The 23,983-nt window shown below is 43.5% G+C and overlaps 1 protein-coding gene and 1 long non-coding RNA gene across 7 annotated transcripts; both read left to right on the top strand.

Annotated features, from left to right (window-relative positions):
• Nucleotides 1–1,310: 1,310 nt before the first annotated feature.
• C4H7orf25 (chromosome 4 C7orf25 homolog) lies at nt 1,311–17,897 on the top strand. Of its 6 annotated transcripts, XM_075970162.1 has the most exons (3): nt 1,361–1,467; nt 1,842–2,090; nt 4,985–6,876. In XM_075970162.1, the coding sequence occupies exon 3, from the start codon at nt 5,244–5,246 to the stop codon at nt 6,507–6,509; it is 1,266 nt and encodes a 421-aa protein (XP_075826277.1). In that variant the 5' UTR covers nt 1,361–1,467; nt 1,842–2,090; nt 4,985–5,243; the 3' UTR covers nt 6,510–6,876. The 6 variants fall into 6 exon arrangements, 5 of the variants coding, with proteins under 5 accessions (XP_075826279.1, XP_075826276.1, XP_075826277.1 ...); XM_075970164.1 differs by lacking the exon at nt 1,842–2,090 and having other exon boundaries at nt 1,311–1,385; XR_012910403.1 differs by lacking the exons at nt 1,842–2,090; nt 4,985–6,876 and adding an exon at nt 17,807–17,897 and having other exon boundaries at nt 1,319–1,467.
• A 381-nt stretch (nt 17,898–18,278) lies between these two features.
• Nucleotides 18,279–22,673, top strand: LOC142848906 (uncharacterized). Its single transcript, XR_012910486.1, has 3 exons — nt 18,279–18,403; nt 19,081–19,203; nt 22,128–22,673. It is a non-coding gene; the product is annotated as an uncharacterized LOC142848906 (long non-coding RNA).
• Nucleotides 22,674–23,983: the final 1,310 nt, after the last annotated feature.

The following is a 23,983-nucleotide window of genomic DNA, read 5'->3' as shown; positions in this document are numbered from 1 at the left end:
GTTGTCAACCTTACTATACTTTCTAGCCAACTGATAATTAAGGTTTGAGACACGGCCTTTATCTTTGAAGAGCTCTTTCCTATGCTGTGCCTTCTCTTAAATGAAGAAACTTCTTATTTGAGGCTCAGAGTAACTGATCACTTGAAGGTTCCAGTTATGAGATACTTTCTAAAGCCACTTCGTTCTGCCATCTCTGTCCAAACAGAAGAATGTTCACAAGAAGAATGTTCGGAAGTGTGTGAATGAGTCTGGGACCTACCTACTTTGTTGTACACCATGAATATTAGATGTCTTTGGAGGTTTTTATTCTTATTTACAGTTTCTAGGGGAAAGGTGGAGCAGGTGGGTACTGGAAGATGGGCGCACTGGAGGAGCAAATAGGCTAGGAGCACCGTTTGAGTCAGAAAAACACCACTTAATGGCGCCTGCCTTTTGTTGGGATTTAATCTGACACCCTAGTTTACCTTCATCACCATGAACTTATTGCTTGGGAAGGATGAGGAACGAGCCAGCTGTGCTGGTTGGAAGAGAGGACTCTGGTGTGTTCTTAAAGTCTTTTAAGGAATCTGTCTTTAATTCTGTCCCCCATCTAGACACCTGAAGTTTCAAAGCCCTTCTGCAGTTTGTACTTGATAAATTGATAAAGGTGTTTTAGGCTGTGCTGAAGGTATGTAACCCCAGGGGCTGCCTGGGCTTAAATAACTGGTCTGTGGCTCAGCTGCAAAGTTCGTCTATCTACCCGTCAGTTTAGCACTAAATAAATAATGCGTGGTGTATTTGGAATAGCGCTGGCCACGGTAAGCACTGAATGAGACATTGCTCCTTTCTTAGTGATTTAGGTTGTGTAATTTGCAATTATTTCTATCGTCCAAGTAGCACTTGGGACAAAGAGCAGGATATAAGAAAAAGATAACATGTCTAGTATTTACAATTAGTTTTGTTTCTCAATTTCTTTTCTGGGTAAGTTTGAACACTCCACTTGGCTAAATATTCCCAGCCCTCAGAAGCTAAGCCGTACTTTGCCCTGTTGGTCGGACAGCACATTTAAAGTTTCCTATGGAGAGCCAGGATGGTGCAACTCAAAGTGCTTCCGAGCGGCGTTTGGCGCCTCTGATGGCTCTCCCGTTTTTATTTTGTTAAAAATAACCAAACCTGAGGCCCAAATAAGTTTTACCATCCAGGACCCAATGGGAATGCGGCCCGGCCCTAGACCCGCCTCTGCTTGCTGGCAGCTCAGCTGTCACACTGGTGGCGGAGGCCTGATGCCCTCAACAAACATGGCCGCTTCGTCGCCGCCTGGGACTCTCGAGCTCAAACTCACCCGGCCGGAACCACGTAATGCCGGAGGCGGGCTCAGCGGGCGGAGAGTGTCTCAGCAGAGCAAGGTGAGGGCTGGCTGCTGAGCTGTCTTTGCGCACTGCCTCTGTGTGCCCTCGCCATGTGCGCGCGGGGCCTGTGGCGCTGCTGGTGAGGATCCGGAGACTGAGGGAGTGAGTGGGGAAGAGAGGGAGGTGGGAAGAGAGGAGGGACTGGGCCGGGTGTCCCGGCAGGAAGGGTCAGTTCTGCGTCTTCCCTATTCTGGCCTTTAAGCCCCGGGCCAGCAGGAGCCTGTTTGTTTGATCGGGACCTGTTGGGCCAGGCTCAGCTGTGCAGGTGGACGGACCCAGATGGGAACCATAACCCCCTAGAAGCACCTCACCCCTGGCCCTTCCACCTCGCTATAGTCCAACAGCCAGCCTGGCCACCCTGGCGTGCTCTTTTGAGTCCCTCTTCCAGCGCTTCCCTCAGAATGGCAACGGGAGCAAGTTGGTTGTCTCCTTTGTTCTTTTTAAAACACGCAGCTGACATCACATGCAGAAATCACGCAGTCTCGATTCCTTCGCATCTGTACCCTGTGGAAATCAAGAGACAACTTCTTAAAAGACATCCATCCAGGCGTGGTGGTGCACACTTTTAATCACAGTTCTTGGGAAGCAGAGGCAGGCAGGTCTCTGAGTTCTAGGCCAGCGTGGGCCCAGGAAAGCCAGGGCTATATAGAGAAACACTGTCTCAAGGAAAACCCTACCAAGGAAACAAGGAAGGCGTAAAAGGTGAGACACCCTAGTACCAGTTTAGGAAAGACTTTTGCTTATGACAAATTGTGCCATTTTAAACGATTATTTTTACATTTTAAAATATCAATTTCATATCATGTGTTTTGCCATATTCACTCTGACTCCCCCAACTATTCCCAGGTCTACCCCACCTTCCCTACCCATCCACCGCCCCCCCCCTTCACATAGTCTTGAACGTGTGATCTTCCGTTGGAGAGTGGCTTCCATACTGGGGCTATATGTACTCTTAGAGAAAATGCTCTTTCCCTCTCCCAGCAGCTAAAAATTCCAGTAGTTGCCTGGCTAGTGAAGGGATTCTGGGCCTAACTCCGCTTTCCGTGCTTGGTATTTGGTCTAGCTCCTGCTTGTACAAGTGCATGCTATCACAGCCAGTGTGAGTTCATAGACACAGCTGCCCTGCTGTGTCCAGAGGAGGGTCCTTGTAGCCATCCACTGCTTCTGAGTCAAGGAGGGAGGGGTTACCTGTGTTCCCTTCAGGGCTCAGAGTGATGCAGCCTTATATTCCCTGCACCTTGACCGGTTGTGTCTATTTTGAAAGGTCTTTAGTGTTATTTACACACACACCCTACACTCCCCTCTCACTCCAGCTTAGCCATTCCCGATCCATTTTAACACTTAACCCTTCACACCAGTGTATCCATCTCTTCTTCCTTAAAAGCCCCTCCCCACGGCCCCTTAGTAATGTCCTGATTTCTATGGCTATATTTTCAGTTCTTTATATATTCTAGACACTAACCCTCTGTCAGGTGTACAGGTGATAGTTTTTTCCCATTTTATAGGCTGCCTCATTACTCAAGTAATGGCATCTTTTGCTGAATAGAAATTTTTTAGTTTCAGGTTTCATTTATTAATTGTTGTTTTTAATGTCTGTGCCATAAAGGTCCTGTTTAGAAAGTCCTATTCTATGCCAGTGAGTTCTAGTATGTTTTATACTTTCTCCTCTCTCAGAGTTAGGATATCAGAGTTGTTTTTTTTTTTTTTCTTTCGAGGCAGGGTTTCTTTGTAGCTTTGGAGCCTATCCTGGAACTCACTCTGTAGACCAGGCTGGCCTCGAATTTAGAGAGATCCATCTATCTGCCTCCCAAGTGCTGGGACTAAAGGCATGTGCCACCACCACCCATGTTAGGGTGGGGTCCTTGACCCATTTGGAGTTGAGGTTTGTGTAAGGTGAGAGATAAGGATCAAGTTTCATTCTTCTACTTTTTAGCTATCCAGTTTGAGCAACACCATTTGTTAAAGATGCTTTGTTTTCTCCATTGTGTATTGTTAATATCTTTGTCAAAAATCAAGTGGCTTTAGGAGTGTTCACATATAAACCCTCAATTTATTTTTCATTGATCAGTGTGTTTGCTTTTTATGCTAGTGCTATGCTGTTGTTGCTATAACTCTGTAGCATAGCTTGACATCTGAGGTGATGGCTCTAGCCGTTCTTTTGTGTTTGGGATTGTTTTTGCTATTCTGTGGTTTTTTTTTTTTTGTTCCATGTGAAATTTAAGATTGTTTTTTCAAATTCTGTAAGTAATTGTTTTGGAAATTTGATGGGGAGTGTGTTGAATATAGTATGAATTTGCTTTTGGTAGGATGGTCATTTTTACAGTATTAATCCTCCCAACCCATGAGTGGTCTTCCCAGTTTCTTCAATACATTTCTTCAATGTTGGAAACTTTTTTGTTTTGTTTAATTTATATTTTCTCCCACACACTATATTGTTATTATAGTCTTTTACCTCTCAGATATGCCTTCCCACCCCTCCCACCCGACTTCATGTTCTGTCAAAATAACAAAGACAAAGCACACGAAAAACACGGACTCCATATTGTGTTGGCCAGCTCTTCCTGAGCATGAGATTTGCCCTGGAGTTCGGATGATATTATACAGTGTCATTCCACTGAAGGAAACTCGTATTTCCTCTCCCAGTGGTCATGAATTACAGATAGTTTCTTGGTAAGGGGTGAAACTTTGTGCCCACTTCCCCTCCCCTATGCTGGGATATTTTCTCTGACTTGATTTTATGGAGGTCTTGCGCATGCGGTCTGTCTCTGTAGAGGTAGCAGATTCTCACAGCTGGTCTTCAGGAGCCTGTGCGAGGTGCTCAGTACTTTTCCTCAGGCAGTGAGTGCTGCTGGAATTGGCAGTGTGAGTCTTGGATTGCTGCCTGGTATGAGGTCCAGAAGGCAGGCATTCAGTATCCTTAGGTGAGTCTCAGGGAAAAGTGAAGTTGCTGGTTTGGGGGTAAAGCCCCTCCCTATAGAGAGGGGGTCATCAGGTTGTAGGGATGGGTGGAGCTGGAGGCATGAGTCTGGTGTCTGCCTAGAGAAGGGACCAGGTATGCACATCAGAGATATACAGAGCTGGCTGGGATGGGCAGAATTGAGCTAGTGGGCGAATCTAGGCTACCCAGCTAGGGACTGGGACAAGGTCTTTCAGTGGAAATGGATGGATGTGGTTCGTGGCAGGAGTTGCTGCCTCCCTACCTGAAAGGAATATGGAGAAAGGTGCTGGGAGGCAAGCAGGACACTTGCTCCTTAGAGGTTGCAGGAATGGGTGGAATTGTTGGTGTGGATCCTTGGATAGTGGGGATGGTTGTAGTTGAAGGCACAGTCTGTTGTCCCTCTGGAAAAGAGACCAGCTGTCGGCAGTAGGGAGCGGACTTGGCTGGAGTGGGGAGAGTCTAGGTTCCTGGGGGCAAGGGCTTTTGGCAGGGAGGGTGGTAGGGGTTCTTTAACTGAAAGAGCATAAGGGAAGCTATTTTCACCTTTTAATCTTGGTGCTTGGAACCTTTACATTTTTTCAGTAGCTGAATAGTAAGACTAGTTATTGATAGAGATATAAAACACATTGCCAAACTCCTGCTTTTTATCCTAACATAGGACTTGGCTGTGGATCTCATAGTTCAAAGAAATGAAGGTCTGAACAAGTGTCAGAATCCAACTCACTCCAGGAAGAGTTCAGGCTTACAGCTTTTTCTTCAGCTGTCAAAGGAAGGAGCCTCTCTCAAAAGCCAAGCTTCATATTCTCAATCTTCATAAACTTTGTTGCTAGGTTGGACTTTTTAATCATGCTTGTGGTGGAAGAACACTGAGATTTTCCCTGTTTGTTGTCTTCGATGAAAGGAACAATGCTGTCAGCATGTCTTCACACTCCATGCTCTCTGAAAGAATTGCCATAGCCAAGGAACTGATCAAGAGAGCAGAATCCCTTTCTAGATCAAGAAAAGGTGGCATAGAAGGGGGCGCAAAGCTGTGTAGCAAACTGAAGGCCGAGCTGAAATTCTTACAGAAAATAGAGGCTGGGAAGGTAGCTATTAAAGAATCCCACTTACAGAGCACAAACCTAACACACTTGAAAGCCATCGTGGAATCGGCAGAAAACCTGGAAGAAGTTGTCAGCGTTCTCCGTGTGTTTGGCTACACAGACACCTTGGGAGAGAAGCAGACTCTTGTGGTGGATGTCGTAGCGAATGGCGGTCACACGTGGGTCAAAGCTATTGGCCGGAAGGCCGAAGCGCTGCATAACATCTGGCTGGGCAGGGGCCAGTATGGCGACAAAAGCATCATTGAGCAGGCCGAAGACTTCCTGCAGGCCAGCCGCCAGCAGCCGGTGCAGTATAGCAACCCTCACATCGTGTTTGCGTTTTACAATAGTGTCTCTAGTCCCATGGCAGAGAAGCTGAGAGATATGGGCATCTCTGTCAGAGGGGACATCGTCGCAGTCAACTCTCTGCTAAGCCACCCTGAAGAGCAGCAGCTGAGCGAGAGCGAGCCCGACGATGAGGACGAAGAACTTCTGCAGGTGACGAGAGTGGACCGAGACAACGTCCTGGCGCGCGTTGCATTTCCCACGGAGATCAAGGTGGACGTGTGCAGAAGAGTCAACCTGGACATCACTACTTTAATCACGTATGTATCTGCCATGAGCTATGGAGGCTGCCACTTCGTCTTCAAAGAGAAAGTACTCACAGAGCAAGCCGAGCAGGAGAGGAAGGAGCAGGTCTTGCCTCAACTGGAAGCGTTTATGAAGGACAAGGAGCTGTTTGCCTGTGAATCTGCTGTCAAGGATTTTCAGTCTATTCTAGACACCTTAGGGGGCCCAGGAGAGAGAGAGAGGGCCGCTATGCTAATAAAGCGAGTCACCGTGGTCCCAGACCAGCCTTCTGAGCGCGCCTTGAGGCTGGTGGCAAGCTCAAAAATTAACAGCCGCTCATTAACGATTTTTGGGACAGGAGACACCCTGAAAGCCATCACGATGACTGCCAATAGCGGCTTTGTCAGAGCTGCCAACAACCAGGGTGTCAAGTTCAGCGTCTTCATCCATCAGCCCAGAGCGCTTACTGAGAGCAAAGAGGCCTTCGCCGTGCCCGTACCGAAAGACTTCCGCAGTGACAGTGCACGCTAGTGGTTCCTTTACATGTTGTCGTGGAAATACATTATTTATACCAAAGGCTGGCCTTCCCGTCTATATGGAGAGAACAAAGTTTATAGTAAAAATAATATTTAGAACTCACATGTTTAAGTAGAAGTTTCTTGTGTTTTGTCTGGTTAAGGTCTATGAATTAGAAAAAACTCAAGAGACAATCTTACTTATCTCTGCGTTCCATCACAAGCTCCATTATAGCAGGGAAGAACAGACTTGCGGCTGCGTAGGCTTTTAGCGATCTTGTGATGCTTTTGTTTGCCTCAGCCTCCACTACAGGTGATTGCATTTCATGGAATATGGCTACATTGATTCTTGAATTCATTAAATAATCTGGAGAAAACTCCGAGGCCTGCTTTTCATTATATTTATTTATCAATTACGTCGATTGGAAGTAGGAGGTAATAGTTATTGCAGATCCTAAAGTCACTGCTTGTTAGTAGTGAAAAGAAAATGCTAAAAAAAAATTAAAACTAATACTATTACAAATTTTAGAAATTAGAAGTCGGGTGGGTAGAAATTAGAAGTCGGGTGGATAGAGAGTATGGGGTGGTAGGTGGGGTGGTGGGAGAAGAAAAAAACTTTAAAAATTAAACTAAAATTCTTATAGGAAATAGAGAATACTTTTAAAATATTTAATTTTTAAAACAATTGTTTTGCGTCCGACACAGTCTGGTGGGCGTTTCTCTAGTTTATAACTCACGGGCATGAAAGTGAACTTTGATCCATTAAATCTATTTATGATGTGCCACTTGTCTTAGCTAGGATTACTATTGCAGCAAGTTGGAGAGGAAAGGAGGGTTTATTTGGCTTTTACATCCTGAGTCCCGTTGATTGAGGAAGCCAAGGCAGGAGCTCAGAGAACCTGGAGGCAGGAGTTGATATAGAGGCCATGGTTGCTCAGTCTTCTTTCTTATAGAACCCAGGACCACCAGCTTGGGCAGCACCAGGACCACCAGCTCGGGTGGCCCTACACGCAATGGGCTAGGTCCTCTCTGATTATCACTAAGAAAATGCTCCACAGACTTGCCTACAGCCCAATAGTATGGAGGCATTTTCTCAGTTGAGGCTCCCTCCTCTCAGATGGCTTTAGGTGGCATCAAGTTGACCTGAAACTCGCCAGCATACTGCTGTGAAGAGGGAAGGGAGGCAACTGTCTTCCTAAACGAGAACATTGAAGGGGAAGTATTAATTTGGGCAACTTGAAAAATGTATTTTTTAAAACTCAGTTTACTTTTAAGTCCAAACAATCCTACGTTGCAAGTATTTTGAATTATAAAAACTACCTTATTCTTTTAGCTGATAGGTAGCAACGTGATCATTGCATCACCTCCCTCCTGAAACGGTGATGGGAAAAAACAAAGAAATGGTGGCAAGGGTAGTGAGTGGTAGCTGCCTTTAGTTAAAAATAAGTTTTGTGACTACAGTGTGCTCAATATTTTATCATTTACAATCAAACAGGTTAACAGAGTAGGCCTATCCTTTTCCTAAAAACTCTTAAAAACTGCGAATCTGAGGGTAGCATTGTCCTTAGCACCGGTAGGCATCAGTGCTGGCATTTGATCTGGCAGCCTCACTGCTGGTCTGTTCCAGCTGTGCTGACTCACAAGAGAGGAACTCGATTTCAAGCAACCACGTCGAGATGAGGTTTCGTTCTCAGGATCTAGGAACACTGATATGAATACAGAATTAAATTTAGAGTGGCGCTTCTCTGGGAAAAAAGATCACTAAACATATTTCCCTCAGGAAGAGCTGAAAATTAGGTCTCAAGTTTAATGCGGGGAGGTGTTGCATAGTTTTAGAAATAAAATTTACAATTTTCTGTACCTCTTTAAGGCATTGTGGGTTTTGACCCCATTGGGAGTTGAATGACTTTTTTACAGGGGTCACATAAGACCATCAGAAAACACAGGTATTACCGGGCGGTGGTGGCGCACGCCTTTAATCCCCAGCCTGGCCTATAAGAGCTAGTTCCAGGACAGAAACCAAAAAAGCTATGGAGAAACCCTGTCTCGAAAATCCAAGAAAAAAAAAAACACAGGTATTTATAGGTATTTACATTACTATTCATAAAGGTAGCAAAATTACAGTTACAAAGTAGCAATGAAAATAATTTTCTGGTTAGGGTTCAACACAACATGAACTATATTAAAGGGTCTCAGTGTTAGGAAGGTTAAAAACCATTGATTAAAGATGTTAAAATATTTAGCACTAGTGAGTACCAATAATTTGGAATAATTTGGTATAAAACAGCATATAATTATGAGGAATGCTTAGGATGGAGGCAAAAGGTAAATATATCATGTGTTAATTTATGCCCGAAATACTATGAGTGTAGTAAGGGAGTAATTCTTGATCTGGGGTCAGAAGTCAAGAAGGAATGATGCTTGATTATTTCAGGGGTGAAGCTTTATAAGTATGTAAATCAAAAATGTCTGATCAAAGAATGACTGTGAGGGCCTGGTAGAAAACCAGGCCAGAGAAGTGGAAGGTTATTTTTTAATTTATTCTTTTTATTATTATAGTATATATATTAGTAAATTATATTTATTATATATATTTATTTTTTTCTGTTAAGATTTATTTTATTATGTATACAGTGTTCTGTCTGCATGTGTGCCTGCAGGCCAGAAGAGGGCCTCAGATCCCATTATAGATGGGTTTGAGCCACCATGTGGTTGCCAGGAATTGAACTCAGAACCTCTGGAGGAGCAGTTAATGCTCTTAACCTATGAATCATCTCTCCAGCCAAAAATGGAAGTTTTATAAAAGGTAGGTAAGTTTGGCATATCAGATCTCTTTCAGGAAAACAGCAAAAACCTGTAGTTCAAAGAAAATATTTTAAGGAAGATGTGACGATTAGCTGAGACCGGAGTGAGAGTCAGGGACCACATAGACACGTGATGTGTCTGCAGATAGGACGGTTAGCTGAGACCGGAGTGAGAGTCAGGGACCACATAGACACGTGCTGTGTCTGAAGATAGGACGGTTAGCTGAGACCGGAGTGAGTCAGGGACCACATAGACACGTCCGGAGTGAGAGTCGGGGACCACATAGACACGTGCTGTGTTTGCAGATCTGACGGTTAGCTGAGACCGGAGTGAGTCAGGGACCACATAGACACGTGCTGTGTTTGCAGATCTGACGGTTAGCTGAGACCGGAGTGAGAGTCAGGGATCACATAGACACGTGCTGTGTCTGAAGATATGACGGTTAGCTGAGACCGGAGTGAGTCAGGGACCACATAGACATGTGCTCTGTGTGAAGATATGACGGTTAGCTGAGACCGGAGTGAGAGTCAGGGACCACACAGACACGTGCTGTGTCTGAAGATATGACGGTTAGCTGAGACCAGAGTGAGTCAGGGACCACATAGACACGTGCTCTGTGTGAAGATATGACGGTTAGCTGAGACCGGAGTGAGTCAGGGACCACACAGACACGTGCTGTGTCTGAAGATATGACGGTTAGCTGAGACCGGAGTGAGAGTCAGGGACCACATAGACACGTCCGGAGTGAGAGTCAGGGACCACACAGACACGTGCTGTGTCTGAAGATATGACGGTTAGCTGAGACCGGAGTGAGTCAGGGACCACATAGACACGTGCTCTGTGTGAAGATATGACGGTTAGCTGAGACCGGAGTGAGTCAGGGACCACATAGACATGTGCTGTGTCTGAAGCAGCACTGACATGATGTTAACTTCATTTGGTGTTCGTTGAGGGCCTGCCATCTGCTGCTAGGCATAGAGGAAGGGCTGGAATATAAAGAAAAACTTGGTTTCCAGAAGGGTGATTGCTGTCTCTGTTTGCTGGTGATCAGGTCCTAAGAACCTGGAATCTCTGCCAGCTAGAAAGTGAAGAGCCACGGCATTCTAAAGACACTGCTTTCTGAAGGGGCCACAACATCTGTGACCCTGCTGAACACCCTTGTCTCTCTCCTGGCATCTAGAGATTATAGTTTTTTATTTTATTTTATTTTTCGAGACAGGGTTTCTCCGTAGCTTTTGGTTCCTGTCCTGGAACTAGCTCTTGTAGACCAGGCTGGCCTCGAACTCACAGAGATCCGCCTGCCTCTGCCTCCCAAGTGCTGGGATTAAAGGCGTGCGCCACCACTGCCCGGCTACAGTTTTAACAATATAATAAGTGCAAGAATTAGATGTGGTCCTTTAGTGAGGCCCTTGGTCCTAGAATGAGCAAACTGCTCTCTCTGGAACGGTTCCCTACATCTTACCTCATACACCAAAGGCCTACTCAGGTTGACAAACAAGATCAATTCACAGTGTAAAAATGATGACAATTCCAACAGGAATGCTCAGATCCCAGCTAAAAACTGCCAACTCATGTTAGGAAGAAATTAAAGCAAATGTCTTCATAATGTCTGAAGCATTGCGAAGATTGAAGATAAAAGAAACAAAAACAACCTACAGTTGTACCAGGAAAAGTGGTAGTGTTTCGGGGGTCCTTCTGGGATGAGCACCCTGACACCAACGATAGTGGAAGAGAGGAGATGTCACTGGTGGACGGAAGCCAGGACAGCTCCTGAAAGGCTTGGGGTGCCAGGTCCAGCTGCGTTCTCATTTTATGTTTGCAGTGGCTCTCAATCTTCCTAATGCTGCGACTCTTTTTAATAAAGTTCCTCGTGTTATGGTGACACCCCCCCCAGCATAAAGTTATTTTTGTTGCTAGTTTATAACTATAATGTTGCTAATGTTATGAATTTTAATGCAAATATCTGATATGCAGGATATCTGATGTTCAACCAGTTTTGAAATAATTGTTTAACCTTCAAAGGGGTCGCGACCCACAGGTTGAGAAGTGCTGTTCTAAAGCTACAGGGCAGGGTGGCAATCAGCAGCTGTAAAGGGCCAAGGCTCCTTGTTTCAGCTGGTCCTCCAGGTCATTCTGTTCCAGGTAGCGCTGAAGTCAGACTTGGCAAATGGGCAGTACAAGTAGTGCTTGAAGTAAATTGCTAAATAAATAAACCAGTATCTAATAATTGGACTTTTCTACCTTATTCTACTTCAGTAGGCAGAGAAAAAAATATGTTGAAAAAATTCCTTATTCTGGAAAGATAGCTTTAAAATCTGCTTTTGGAAAAGTAAAGCAACGTAATTTTAAGTAGTAAGAAATAAACTTCCTTGAGGCTGGGGGCGGGGGGGGGGGCGGGTGGACCAGCCGGTAAACTTGCTAGTTGTGCAGGCTGCTGATCTGAGTTTGATCTAAGAACCTACATTAGCCAGATGCTGCAGTACACACCTGGAATCCTGACCCCCCTACAGAAGGACAAAAGGCGACAGGAAAATAACATGGAAACTCACAGGCCAACGAGACTGGAGTAAGGTGCAGTGGCCCAAGCAGCAAGACATACCTTGACCTTGACCCCACCGGGTGGGAGGTGGCAACTCTTCCTAGGAGTTTCCCTACGACCTCTACCCTTGCACAATGGCATGTTTCTGTGCACACACACACACATTAGAAAGAAAGAAAGGTAACTGCTACAGTAAATCAAGATGAATCAATTTCAAATGAGGTATATGAGTAAAGAAAATTTCTGGTCGAGTCAGCTTCATCAGGTAAGAGTTAGTTTTAAATATCAATTGGCTCTTGGTTTATGATCCACCCCTTAAATGGAGCTGCAATATCTCACGTGGAAGGAAGGCTTGGCTTAGCTTCTGCTTTAGTGGGCTGGTTGTCTGAGCATCCCTGAATTGTGGATGCTTTCAAATTTAATTTCTCTGATGTGAACATAGGTCTTATGTTCAAATCTGAGAACATAGTATAAAACAGAAAATGTAACACACTATCTTTTTGAGAATACACATCTCAGATTAAAAATAACAGAAGCAAAACAAAGTAAAAAACTTCATCTATGGGAGTCTTGTTCCTGGGAGAAAGAGGGCAGGCTACCCACCGTTAACAGTTGGCTAATCCTACCAAGCAGGAATTAGCCTTTAGCTTGAGTTAGAATAAGAGTAGTCTTGTGGAAACCTAAGGCCCCCTGCAGGGAGCAGAGGAAGTTCTCAGTGAATGTGTGTTGGTTGCCGTGGACACGGTCATACCAAAACCCTGGCTTTGGTCCTCCCCACTCACCATAAGCCCTGCCCCCTAATTGCTCTAAACCTCGTCTTGCTCCAGGACTTCTGCCTGCCTGTTCAGCTCCGTGTAATAGACACACTGAGCTTCCGAGGTGCCGCAGTTTCACCATCAGAGAGCCCAGTCCTCTCAAACCCAGCTTTTCTGGGCGTCTCTGTGTTGTCTTCATTCCCTCAACACCCCAGTCAGGTCACAATCCCTGAGGCTGTGCAAGGATGTGGTGTTCTTGAAACCAGAGCCATAGAAAGCCTGTGGCCTCTCTGAGGGGATCCAGCATCCTTTTGTCCAGTGACAGCGTGGAAACTGGGTTGTAGCGTTTCGAATGCTAGAAAAAGAAACCCAAGAGAGACCCAAGTTCCAGCGGTGTTCTCCAGAGACCTAATCCTAACAGGCCCGTGGGAGTTTCCTAGCGAAGGAAAACTTTTGTAAAACTTGGACTCAGGCAATCGCTATCAGTTGTGTGTCAGAAACATGAATAGTTTGAGAATGCTTGTTCCCCAAACCTCACCGATTCCAATAAGATTATGCTTTTGATTGGCTGAATTCCAATTGAGAAGCATAGGACACTTGGTACCACCAGTTAGAGAGGTAGTTTATGCAGTGTGTGTGGTATGCATGATTGTGTGTGTGTGTGTGTGTGTGTGTGTGTGTGTGTGTGTGTGTGAGAGAGAGAGAGAGAGAGAGAGAGAGAGAGAGAGAGAGAGAGAGAGAGAGAGAGAGAGCTGGCACAAGACTACATATATGCATAGGATGTAGTGGCATTTCATTTGTATTTTAATAAATAAAGCTTGCCTGAAGATCAGAGAGTAAAACAGCCCCACTGGTCAGCCTTACACATGAGGCAGTAGTAACATCCACCTTTAATCCCAGTAGCCATATTAGTTTGTTGCCATAGAAACCGGGCTGTGCATGCCTTTAATCCCAGAACTAGAAAGGATTATAAAATGGAAGGAGACAATTCTCAGGCTCAGTCTTATTCTGAGATTTCTGAAGGCAGGATCGCCATTTTTGGACTGAGTTTGAGGTAAGAGCTGGCTAATTTGCTTTTCTGACCTTCAGGTTGAACCCTAATTTCCCTCTCTGATTTTTTATTAATTGCGCATCAATTATTGTAAACGGAGACTGCGCTTTTGTTTTCTGAATGCCCAGACCAGAATAATCCCAACACTGTTTGGCCAATGGCTCAGGCATATGTCTAGCTAGTTCTTGAATCTTAAATTAAGCCATTTCTACTAATCTATATATTGTTACAAGGTTGTGGGTTACCGGTAAGGTTCTGCTGTCCTTAGGCAACTACATGGCATCTGCCTGACTCTGCCTTCTTTCCTCCTCACCTTGCTATATTCTGCCCTGCCATAGGCCAGCAGCTTCTTTATTAACCAATGGTAATAAAACGTATTCACAGCATACAGAGGGGAATCCCACGTCAATAGAATTTATAATTATGTTTATATATAAAATATATACAATAGCAAAATTTTAAAATGGGTTTGGAGTTTTGAAGTAGTCCCCATCAAATTTGAAAAAAAAAAGAAATATTCAAATTGGTTACAACACTATTTAGCAAACACTGCATGCGGTTGAGTGGGAACCTGCAGGTCACATTACAGCTAGTGCATTTCCAGACTCTAAACTCCAGACTGAGGCAGGCATTGTATAGGGCATGCAATGGGAAGAACTTTTCTTAAGGAGATGTGAAAAATGCTGCCCTAGGAAAGCTGGGAAAAGGACAGAGACAAGCCTAGCAAAGCTCAGTGTTCTTTCAGATTTGCTGTCCAACTATTTTCTCTGGTGCGCGAGAAGGGGAGGAGGGCTCGGAATGAGTTGCAGTGGAGGAAAATCTCCCATGTCCTCCTTTGAATAAAAAGTCATTGTGTGGAAAGCATTTCCTTGTTTGGACAAAAAACAAAACAAAACAAAAAAACCCAATGAGAAAAAAAGAAGGCAAAGAAATTGTCACGGGAAAGGTCACTTATTAGGATTTCTGAAATGGGAGGCTCTGAATAAATCGTTAAGAAGCAGGGCACTGGCTTCCCGTCACTGACAAAATATTTGGGAACAATCTGAGAGGAGGGAAGATATTTCGGCTCATCGTTTCTGAAGCTTCAGTGTGTGCTTACTAGCAGCATTGCTTCAGGCCTTTGGGAGAGCATTATAGCTGCCAGGGTGTGTACCAGATGAAGCGGCTTGCTTAGGGCAGCTAACGGTGCAAAGGTGGGGGCGTATGCTAAGGGGTGGTATAGCTGGGTCATGTGGTTTATTTTCACCTCTTTGAAAATTCTCTACACTGATTTGCATAATGGCTGCCCCAGTTTCCATCCCAGCAAAAGCGAACGAGGGCTCTCTTTTCCTCCACATCATCGCCGGCATTTATTCCTGGTGGCATTGTTGATCTTTGCCATTCTGACTGGGGTGAGATCAAGTCTCAAAGTTGTTTTGAGTTGCATTTCTCTAACTACAATGATGAGCATTTTTGAAATTATTTCTTAGCCATTTCTTTTCCTCATCTGAGGACTCTATGTGCATGTTCCAGGTCCGTTTTTTGAGTGGGTCATCAGTTTTATTCATTCCTTGTCTTTTGAACTCTTCATATACCCTTGATATAATTCTCTGTCAGGTGTACAGTAGGCCAAGATTTTAACCCATTCTGTGGGCTTCCTCTTCACCCTGTTGCTTGTTTCTTTAGCAGCGCAGAAGATTTTTAGTTTTATCAAGTACTACTTGTTGATCATTGGCCTTAATTTTTAGGCAAACGGAGTCCTATTCAGAAAGTGCTTTTCCACAACTGTATCATGTTGGGCACCGCCTGTAGTTCCTTCTAGCAGTTTCATTGTTTAAGGTTCTAGGTTTAAGTGTTTGGTCAGTTGGTGTTTATTTTGTGAAGGTTCACAGATACAGGTTTAATCTCACTCTTCTGTGTGTGGATGGACATCCAGTTTTCCCGCACCACTTGTCGATGATGCTTTCTTCTCTCCAGCATATGTTTCTGGCACCTTTTCAAATGTTAATGGCTGAAGTTAAATGTGTATTCATATCTGGGTCTTCAGGTTTGTTCTACTGATCTACTGTCTCATTGTTCCAATGCTCTATTGTTTTTATGACTATGTCTAAACACAGTCTTATTTATAGTTTCTATTGCGGTGATAAACACCATAACCAAAGAGCAACAACAAAAAACCCAACAACTTGGAGAGGAGAACGTGTTTTGATTTATACTTCCCTACAGACCAGGCCTCTGGCTTCAGATGACATTAGTTCTCTGTTGATGAGTTGGCAGGAGTGGAGGGCAGCGGGTTGTTTTTCTACTTTGATAAAAGATCTTTCTGCCAGGGAAGGCTTTTGTTTGTTTGTTTGTTTTTCTTGGGGGAGGGGCTTCAAGACAGGGTCTCTCTGTGGAAGAGTCCTAGCTGTCCTGGAACTCGTTCTTGTAGACCAGGCTGGCCTTGAACTCAGAGAAATCCACCAGCCTCTGTCTTAGGAGTGCTGGGATTAAAGGCATGTGCCACCACCACCCAGCATGCCAAGGAAGTTTTTAAGGTCTGGGAACAATGTTGAAAAAGTTCTATTAGACAGCAAAAAGAAATTGAAAGCATCCCTTTGATGGGCTGTCAGCCAAACAAAGGGAGTTAATTATCAGGCAATTTCCAAACGGGGTTCCATGGGCTGGAGTTGTAGATCAGTGGCGGAGTGCTTGCCTAGCAAGCCAGAAGCCCTGAGTGCAGTCCCCAGTGCTGCCAAACCCGAAACAAAATAAAAACAGTGAACTCAAGAAGCATGTCTTTGATGATTAGGAGGCATCAAATTCCTTAAAAGGAGCCTGAAGAATCCAGTGCCAGTCAAGTAATAAAGAATAGTTAGTGGCCAAAAGAATGTAGGTAATAATGTCTTTTATTCTTTTGCTAGAACATGTCCACGAATCTGTAATTCAAAAGTTTTGCAGCCTGATATATTTTGGAAATCAGATCATTTTGGATTTAGGAAAACGATAGAATGTATTATACACTCCTAAAAGTATCTGGGGACCATAGTCATAGATCAGCAACAAAACATGTATTTGTAATAACTGTGGTGAGTTAAAGAGTGGGAATAATTAGTCAGTCTGCTTCAGTTCTTCATGCTTATGACTGGTTTTATGTATTCCAAGTGCTTTGTGGTTCTGAGAATTTCAGACAAAGGACTGAGGGGAAGTATAATGTGTTGTTATTATTATTATTAATTATTAGAGACAGTGTCTTACTGTGTAGCTCTCACTGGCCTTGAGCTGGCTATGCAGACCATACTGGCCTCCAACTTCCTGAGATCTTCCTGCTGAGTGCTGGGATTAAAGATGTGTCAGTGCAGCTGACCAAATTTATGTGATGCTTTAATTTGGACACATTTCTTAGGGTCAGCTGAAATTGTTATTTGAAAACTAGGTTCACAGAAAAGCCCCCCAATGCGTAATTGTAGTTTTTATCCTTCTCACCTTGCAACACCAACTGTCAAAGTGTGTTTGTGTTGCACGGTTTGAAGGAAGCTACCAGGAGGAAGCAGTGAAACTGCAGGGAAATACTGCTCTGCACACACCTGCAGGAGCAGAAGTCACGAGACGGTGCAGGGAAATACTGCTCTGCACACACCTGCAGGAGCAGAAGTCACGAGACGGTGCAGGGAAATACTGCTCTGCACACACCTGCAGGAGCAGAAGTCACGAGACGGTGCAGGGAAATACTGCTCTGCACACACCTGCAGGAGCAGAAGTCACGAGACGGTGCAGGGCTCCCTAGGCCTCTCTCTCGCATCAGAACCCCAAGAACACTGACACTGCAGAGACCACTGGCTTCCCACCCAGGACCATGAGGAAACTCCTGAAGCCAGAGGGACCTGAGCACTTCACACGTCAGTTCAGCGTTATCCTCCATCAGTACCCTCTTCTCTTCTTAGTTTGTATTCCTTAATGTCCATGCCTGCTTATGTCTTATGACGGTTTTGCTTTTGTTTATATATTGCTCAGTTATACTTTAGGGGGGTTTTGTTTTTGTTTTTGTACTATACTTTTCAGCCACATCTCTTTTAACCCCTTCTTGTCTCCATACATCTTTTTCTTGTCCTTTTCGTGGCCACTTTTGCTATGTAATTAAAATCTCCGCAGCTTTAGCAATCTCTAAAATTTGTGGAGTAACCCCCTCCTAATTCTCCTCCTAGCTACTTTATAGCCTTGACATCAGAATCCTGTTGCGTTCCTGGTGCTTTTCAGATGTTAAGTCATTGGGTAATTACAGCAGCAGCTCAGGTGAGTCCTCCCTTCTTCCCTAAGGAGGTCTTCCCCTTCGTGGAAGTGGGTGTTTCCTGATTCTGCTTCCTGCCATGTTGTCCCTTCCTCTGAAGCTCAAACACTGAGATTTGCTAGTTTTTTTTTTTTTATCAAACTCTTTTGTTTAATTATAAGTAGTTAATTAAAAATGTTTCTCTCTGTTCTCCTAACCCTACTCACATCCCCCTTTAACACTGCCACCCACTGTAATGGTGGTTGTGTGTCATTGAGTCTGTGTCTATCCTATAAACTCTACTATCTGCAAAAATGTAATGTATAAAAACCATAAGCAGAAATTATTCAATCGCTTTGGAAACACTGTTATTGAAAATTATTGGGCTGTTTGTTACTCTTTTTCAAAAACGATGTCTTGGAAACTGATCTTTTATTACCATTGAGGACGGAGATCTTAATAAATCTGTAAGAGTGTGAGACTGAGCAATGGTCTTGAAAAACCAGCAGATGTAGCTGCCCTTTGGAATAAAGAGGTCAGGAAGCACTAATCACTTTTACATATTGAGAAGCCGTGGCTTTGCCTTAACCCTGACTGACCACATGGGGGCGCTCTAAGCCTTTTCTGTATAGCTTAGTCGCCTGTCCTAGCACACACTCAGCGTCTGTGCCAGTCATTGCCTCGTTTTTCCGACCAATGGCCCTGTTCTGACAGCATCATCAAACCCGGTGGTCTGAGGTAGACCTTGTCACCAAAATCTCTGTCAATTTAGAGCAGATAACATTACAAGGTTATCTTGTGAGAGCTGTTTGTAACTGGTTATCCCTGGAGCTAAAGAAAGAATCGAATTTACAAAAATTAAAAAAAAACATAAGTATCATTTGTTCTATTTTGCAACATCAGTTAATATAATTTCTTTATTAGGGCAATCTGTTGTTCTAGGCCCCCCTCTTGCCCAAGGTCTAAGCCTTTGTACTTTATGTGTATGGGTATTTTGTCTGCATGCATGCCTGTGTATTGCATTGGTGCCTATTGTCCCCCCTGGGAGTAGTCTGAAAACGATACCAGATCCATGGTAACTGGAGATGGTTCTGAGCCACCACGTGGGTGCTGGGGATGGAACCTGAGTCCCCTGAAAGAACAGCCTGTCCTCTGAACCACTGAGCCATCTCTTCAGTCTTGAGGGGACTTTGAGCATTTTGATTTTTTCAGTTGGTGAGAATGTCAAATGCGTACAGAGAAAATACTACAGTGAATCTGCTTATCCGTGTCTACCATCAACAATATGACTCGAGTATATGATATCTTCAGCAATGTCTTTGTCAAGTCTGGAGGGTAACTAACTACATTGCCAGTGTTCTATAGGGTTTGGGGCAGGGGTTCTTTCCTTTTCTTTCTCTCTTCCTTCCTTCCCTCCCTCCCTCTCTCCTTCCCTCCCTCCCTCCCTCCCTTCCTTCCTTTCTTTTTTGTCTTTTGTTTTTTTGTTTTTCGAGACAGGGTTTCTCTGTGTAGTTTTGGAGCCTGTCCTAAAACTCACTCTGTAGACCAGGCTGTCCTCGAATTCACAGAGATCCACCTGCCTCTGCCTCCCGAGTGCTGGGTTTAAAGACATGCGCCACCACTGCCTGGTGGGGATGTGGTTCTAAGCGACCCCGGTGACCAACAACTCCGAAATCATTAACCCAGTCCCAGTACTGAGCTTTTTATTTGGTAATGTGAGACGTTAGTATATTGCTATCTCATTATAGAGTAACCATGGAAACTTCTACAGTGTAGATCTGCATGTGGGTTTTCAGAAGGCCTCTATTGTTAGTTTTCCCGTCCACTTGCCCTCCTCTGCTGTCTTCCGATTCCCCATGCCATCTAATCCTTCCTGATCGTTTCTTCCTATTTCCCTTGACATGAAAGGCCATCTCCTCCAACTATGATCCCTTATTTTGTACCTAACCTCGAGCATTCTAAATACCCAGAAACCACAGTGAAAACTTAAAAGCTAACATCTACAAACGAGAAAAGAATCTGCTGTTTCTGACTTCTACTTACCTCAATCAGGTTGATTGTTTTTAATTCTGTCCATTTACCTGCACGTTCCATGCGTTTATCTTCTCAACAGCTGGATACTATTGCATTATTTAAATGTTCCGCATTTCCATTGCTAACTCATCAGTTAATGGAAATCTAGCCTGCTTTTACTTTCTAGCTACTGTGATGAGCGAGCAGTGAGTACGAAAGAGAAAGTAAAGCTGGATGTGTGGTAGCTCTCCCGTCAGCTCTTTAGAAACTTCCACACTGGTCGTGATAGTGCCCATTCCAGTTAGTACTTTGAGTTACTTTTCTGTTGCTTTGGCAAAACACCACGACCCAGGCAACTTACTAAAGAAAGCTTTGAATTGGCCTTATGGTTTCAGAGGGTTGGAGTCTCTGATGGCAGAGCAGAGGCACAGTGGCAGGGACAGTGACACCCCACATCTTAGGAGACAGGGAGAAGCACACAGGGAATAGTATGAGTCTTTTGAAATCTCAAAACCCTTGTCCAGTGGTGTACTTCTAATGAGGCCGCACCCTCCCGAGCTGTGCCACTACTTTGGGGACCCCAGTACTCAAACCTGAGCACATGGACCCCATTCTCGGGTAAGCCACTGCACACCACTCTACTACATCCTAGCCAGCATACTGTCATTTTTATTTATTTATTTTTTTATTTTGGCCATTTTGATTGAGGCGAAATGAAATCTCAAAGTGGTTTTAATTTGTATTTCCCAGATAGCAAAGGGTCTTGAACATCTAAGAAGCATTTCTTAGTGTTTCATCCTTCGAGAACTCTCGATGTAGTTCCATACCCTATTTTTCAATTTGTATATTTGTTCTCTTTATGTCTAAGGGTTTTTTGAGTTCTTTGCATAGTCTATATACCAGCTCTCGGTTAGACTGTTCACTTAGGTATATTATTTGTTGTATAGAAACTTTTTAATTTTACATGATTTGTGCTAGTTCCTGTTCAGCAAGCCCTTTCCTTACTTAGACTTATAAGTTCAAGTGTAATCCATACTTTATCTTTAATCGGATTTAGCAGGCATTAGGTCTTATGCTGAGGTTTTTGATCCATTTAGAATTGTTTTTAGGATGATGGATATGAAGCCAGTTTCATTCTTCTACATAGGCATATCCAGCCGGACCAGCACCATTTGTTAGAAAGTCTGTATTTTCTTAAATGTGGATTGCTGACCTCTTTGTAAAACAATCATCTGCGAGTGGTGCTTGGCCTTGTGTCTGAATCTTCAGTTCTATTTTATTCTTCAATGAATCTTTTTTTGTGCTGTTTTGTTACTTTATTTCTGTGTTATAATTTGAAATCAGAAATGAGGCTATCTCCATCAGTTATTACTCATGATTATTTTAGCTGTCCTGCTGATTTTGTGTTGGAATATGAAATTTAAGATTATTTTTTCAGTTTCTCTGAAGAATTGTGTTGGAATTTTGACGGGGATTGCATTGAATGTTTAGTTGGCTTTTGGTAGGATGGATGTTTTTACAATATGATTCATGTTCAGGAACTGATGTAGATGGATCCCTTGGGGCTAGACTTCCCATGATCTGTTGATCTCTGCATTCTGACCAGTTGTGGTTTTCTTTGATGGCATCCATTTACTGTAAAGAGAGGCTTCTTTGACGAGGGGTTGTTACTTCCACTATCTGTGGGTATAAGGATTATAGAGAGAGTAGGCAGAGTCAAGGAGACAGTATGTATCTGATGAAAGAGACAGACACTGGAAACTTACCAGTAGGCCACAGCCTTGAGGTAGTACACAGATTAATAGAAATGGGTTTACTTAATATGTAAGAGCTACGTAGGAATAAGCCTAAGCAATTGGTCAAACAGTGTGCTAATTAATATAGTTTTGTATGATTATTCGGGTCTGGGTGGCTGGGAAACGAACGAGCAGTCTCCATTTACAAGGATAATATAAATTTAGAATGTACTAAGCAATTGTGCTAGTCTAGCAAAGTGACAGTAGTAAATTCTTTACTAAGGATTGTGATCAAACTAGTCCCAGGAAGGTGGTTAGGTTTCCAGTACCAGGAATGTTTTTCCCTCCTGCTGAGTAGGCCTTACGTCCAATTAGACGCCTGTTGGCTGCCACCATCAGGCGAGTGCCACTTTTTGCACCTTTATGCATACTTTGCCGTGCTGGTAATTGTTGTGGTTTGTGGATGTTGCGGTAGGGTGGGATTGTTTAATTCTTTCTCTCCCTTGGCAGCTTGCATAGTAATGCTTGGAACAGAAGATAGATCATAGGAAAAAGGCTTTCATGTCAGCTCCAGCTCATATCATCTGAGTCTTGCGTCCTATGTGTAAAGTGTCTTCAACGAAAAGCAGCCATCACTCAACTCCTGAGAGGCAACCATCAGAGTTAGGTACAAAGAATTTTCTTTTGCATGCTTGGTCAGGACAATTCAAATGACTGAAAACAATACAGATTATTGATGTAGCCCAGATACAGAGGGGATAGAGCAAAGTCAGGGAGATGCCAGCAGCTACCAGGAAAACAAGATGTGAGGTAACAAGCCCCAAGCCTCATGGTAAAATACAGATTAATAGAAATGGGCTAATTTCAGTTGTAAGAGCTAGTTAATAATAAACCTGAGCTAATGGGTCAAACAGTTTTTAATTAATATTAAGTTTCAGAGTGGTTATTTGGAAACTCATGGGTGGGCAAGAAACCTCCAGTTACAAAAAATAAACAAACAAATGATCAATAAGACAAAAAAATATATGCCCAAACAAAGCAACATGAAATAAAACGTCCACAAAAACATCACTGAGTTTGTTTTGTATTCATCAGCTACCCTGGGCATGAGGCCTGCCATGGAATATGGTTGGTAAATCTAGTGGGACTCTATTAAAGAAAACTGATCTTCCATTTTCCAGTAGGCACAAATTATAGATAGCCTCCTTGTTAGGGTAAGACTCCTTGTTCACTTTTCCCTCGCTGTGTTGGGACCCCATCTGGCTTGAACCTCTGCCTGTCTGTGTCTGCTGTCACAGTCTCTGTCAGCTCATGTGTGTATCATCAGTCCTTTTGTGTTGGAAGATGCTGTTTCCCTGGTGTCATCCACAACATCTGGCTATTACAATCTTTCTGTCTCTTCTTCTATGCATGTACATGAACTTTTAGAGGATAGGTCTATGAAGACTTTCCATTAAGATTCTTTGAGTGCTCCAAAGTCTCTCACTCTCTGCTCACTGTATACTTGTGAATCTGTTTGCTGATTTCCATCTACTGCAAGAAGAAGCTTTTCCAATGTGGGCTGAACAAGGCACTGATCCATGGACATAACAATATGTCATTAGAAGCCATTTCATTGCTATGTTCCTTTATCAGAATATAGTAGTAGGTTTTACTGCTGACCCTTGGAACCTATCTAGTCTCATATTCTTGGTCAGTGACTTTATTATTGTCAGGTATGGGTTCAATCTCATGGAGTGGGGCTTAAATCCAATGAAAACATGGTTGGTTACTTCAATAACATTTGTGCCACTATTACACCAGCATATCTTGCAGGCAGGTCAGTGTTGCAGGTTGCAGAGTTTGTAGCTGGATGATATTGATGCTCATTTCTCTTCTTCTATCATGTGGAGAGTATTTTACAGTATGATGAATGCTAGTCAGTAAGAATGAAGCTTCACAGTTAGACACCAACATTTATTTCTCTATGTTTGCTGAAATAAGTAAAATTGTATCTTCAGCAATAGGACCTTACCATTAGGCTGTGGAAAGTAGCAAAAAGCCTTGGCAATAGCCTGTGATGTTTTGTTTGGGGGGCAGTCCATAAGGCCCCGTTTATTGAACAATTCAATAAGATGTAACCAATTTCTGGAATTGGAGGTTATTAGCTAGTGGCATAAAATGTCTAGTTGGGGGATTTCCTCCTCCGTTAGATGGTATCTCCATTTAGATTTCTTTCATGTATGTATATATTTTAGAAAGATTCTATGGCAGTAGGTTTCCATATGGTTTTTCAAATGTTCTTTAGTGTTATTTGTCCCTCTCCATATTTCCTCCTTTACCATTATCTCCCACCACCTTAGGGTGAAAGAATGAAAAAAGGTATT

This window comes from Microtus pennsylvanicus, chromosome 4 (assembly GCF_037038515.1).
Source record: "Microtus pennsylvanicus isolate mMicPen1 chromosome 4, mMicPen1.hap1, whole genome shotgun sequence".
Lineage (NCBI taxonomy): Eukaryota > Metazoa > Chordata > Mammalia > Rodentia > Cricetidae > Microtus > Microtus pennsylvanicus.
The sequence above is the reverse complement of the archived record's forward strand: the minus strand, read 5'-3'. Positions and strand labels throughout refer to the sequence as shown.

Coding starts and splice junctions, on each gene's coding strand:
- C4H7orf25 (XM_075970164.1), top strand. CDS start 5,244: ATGTCTTCACACTCCATGCTCTCTGAAAGAATTGCCATAGCCAAGGAA.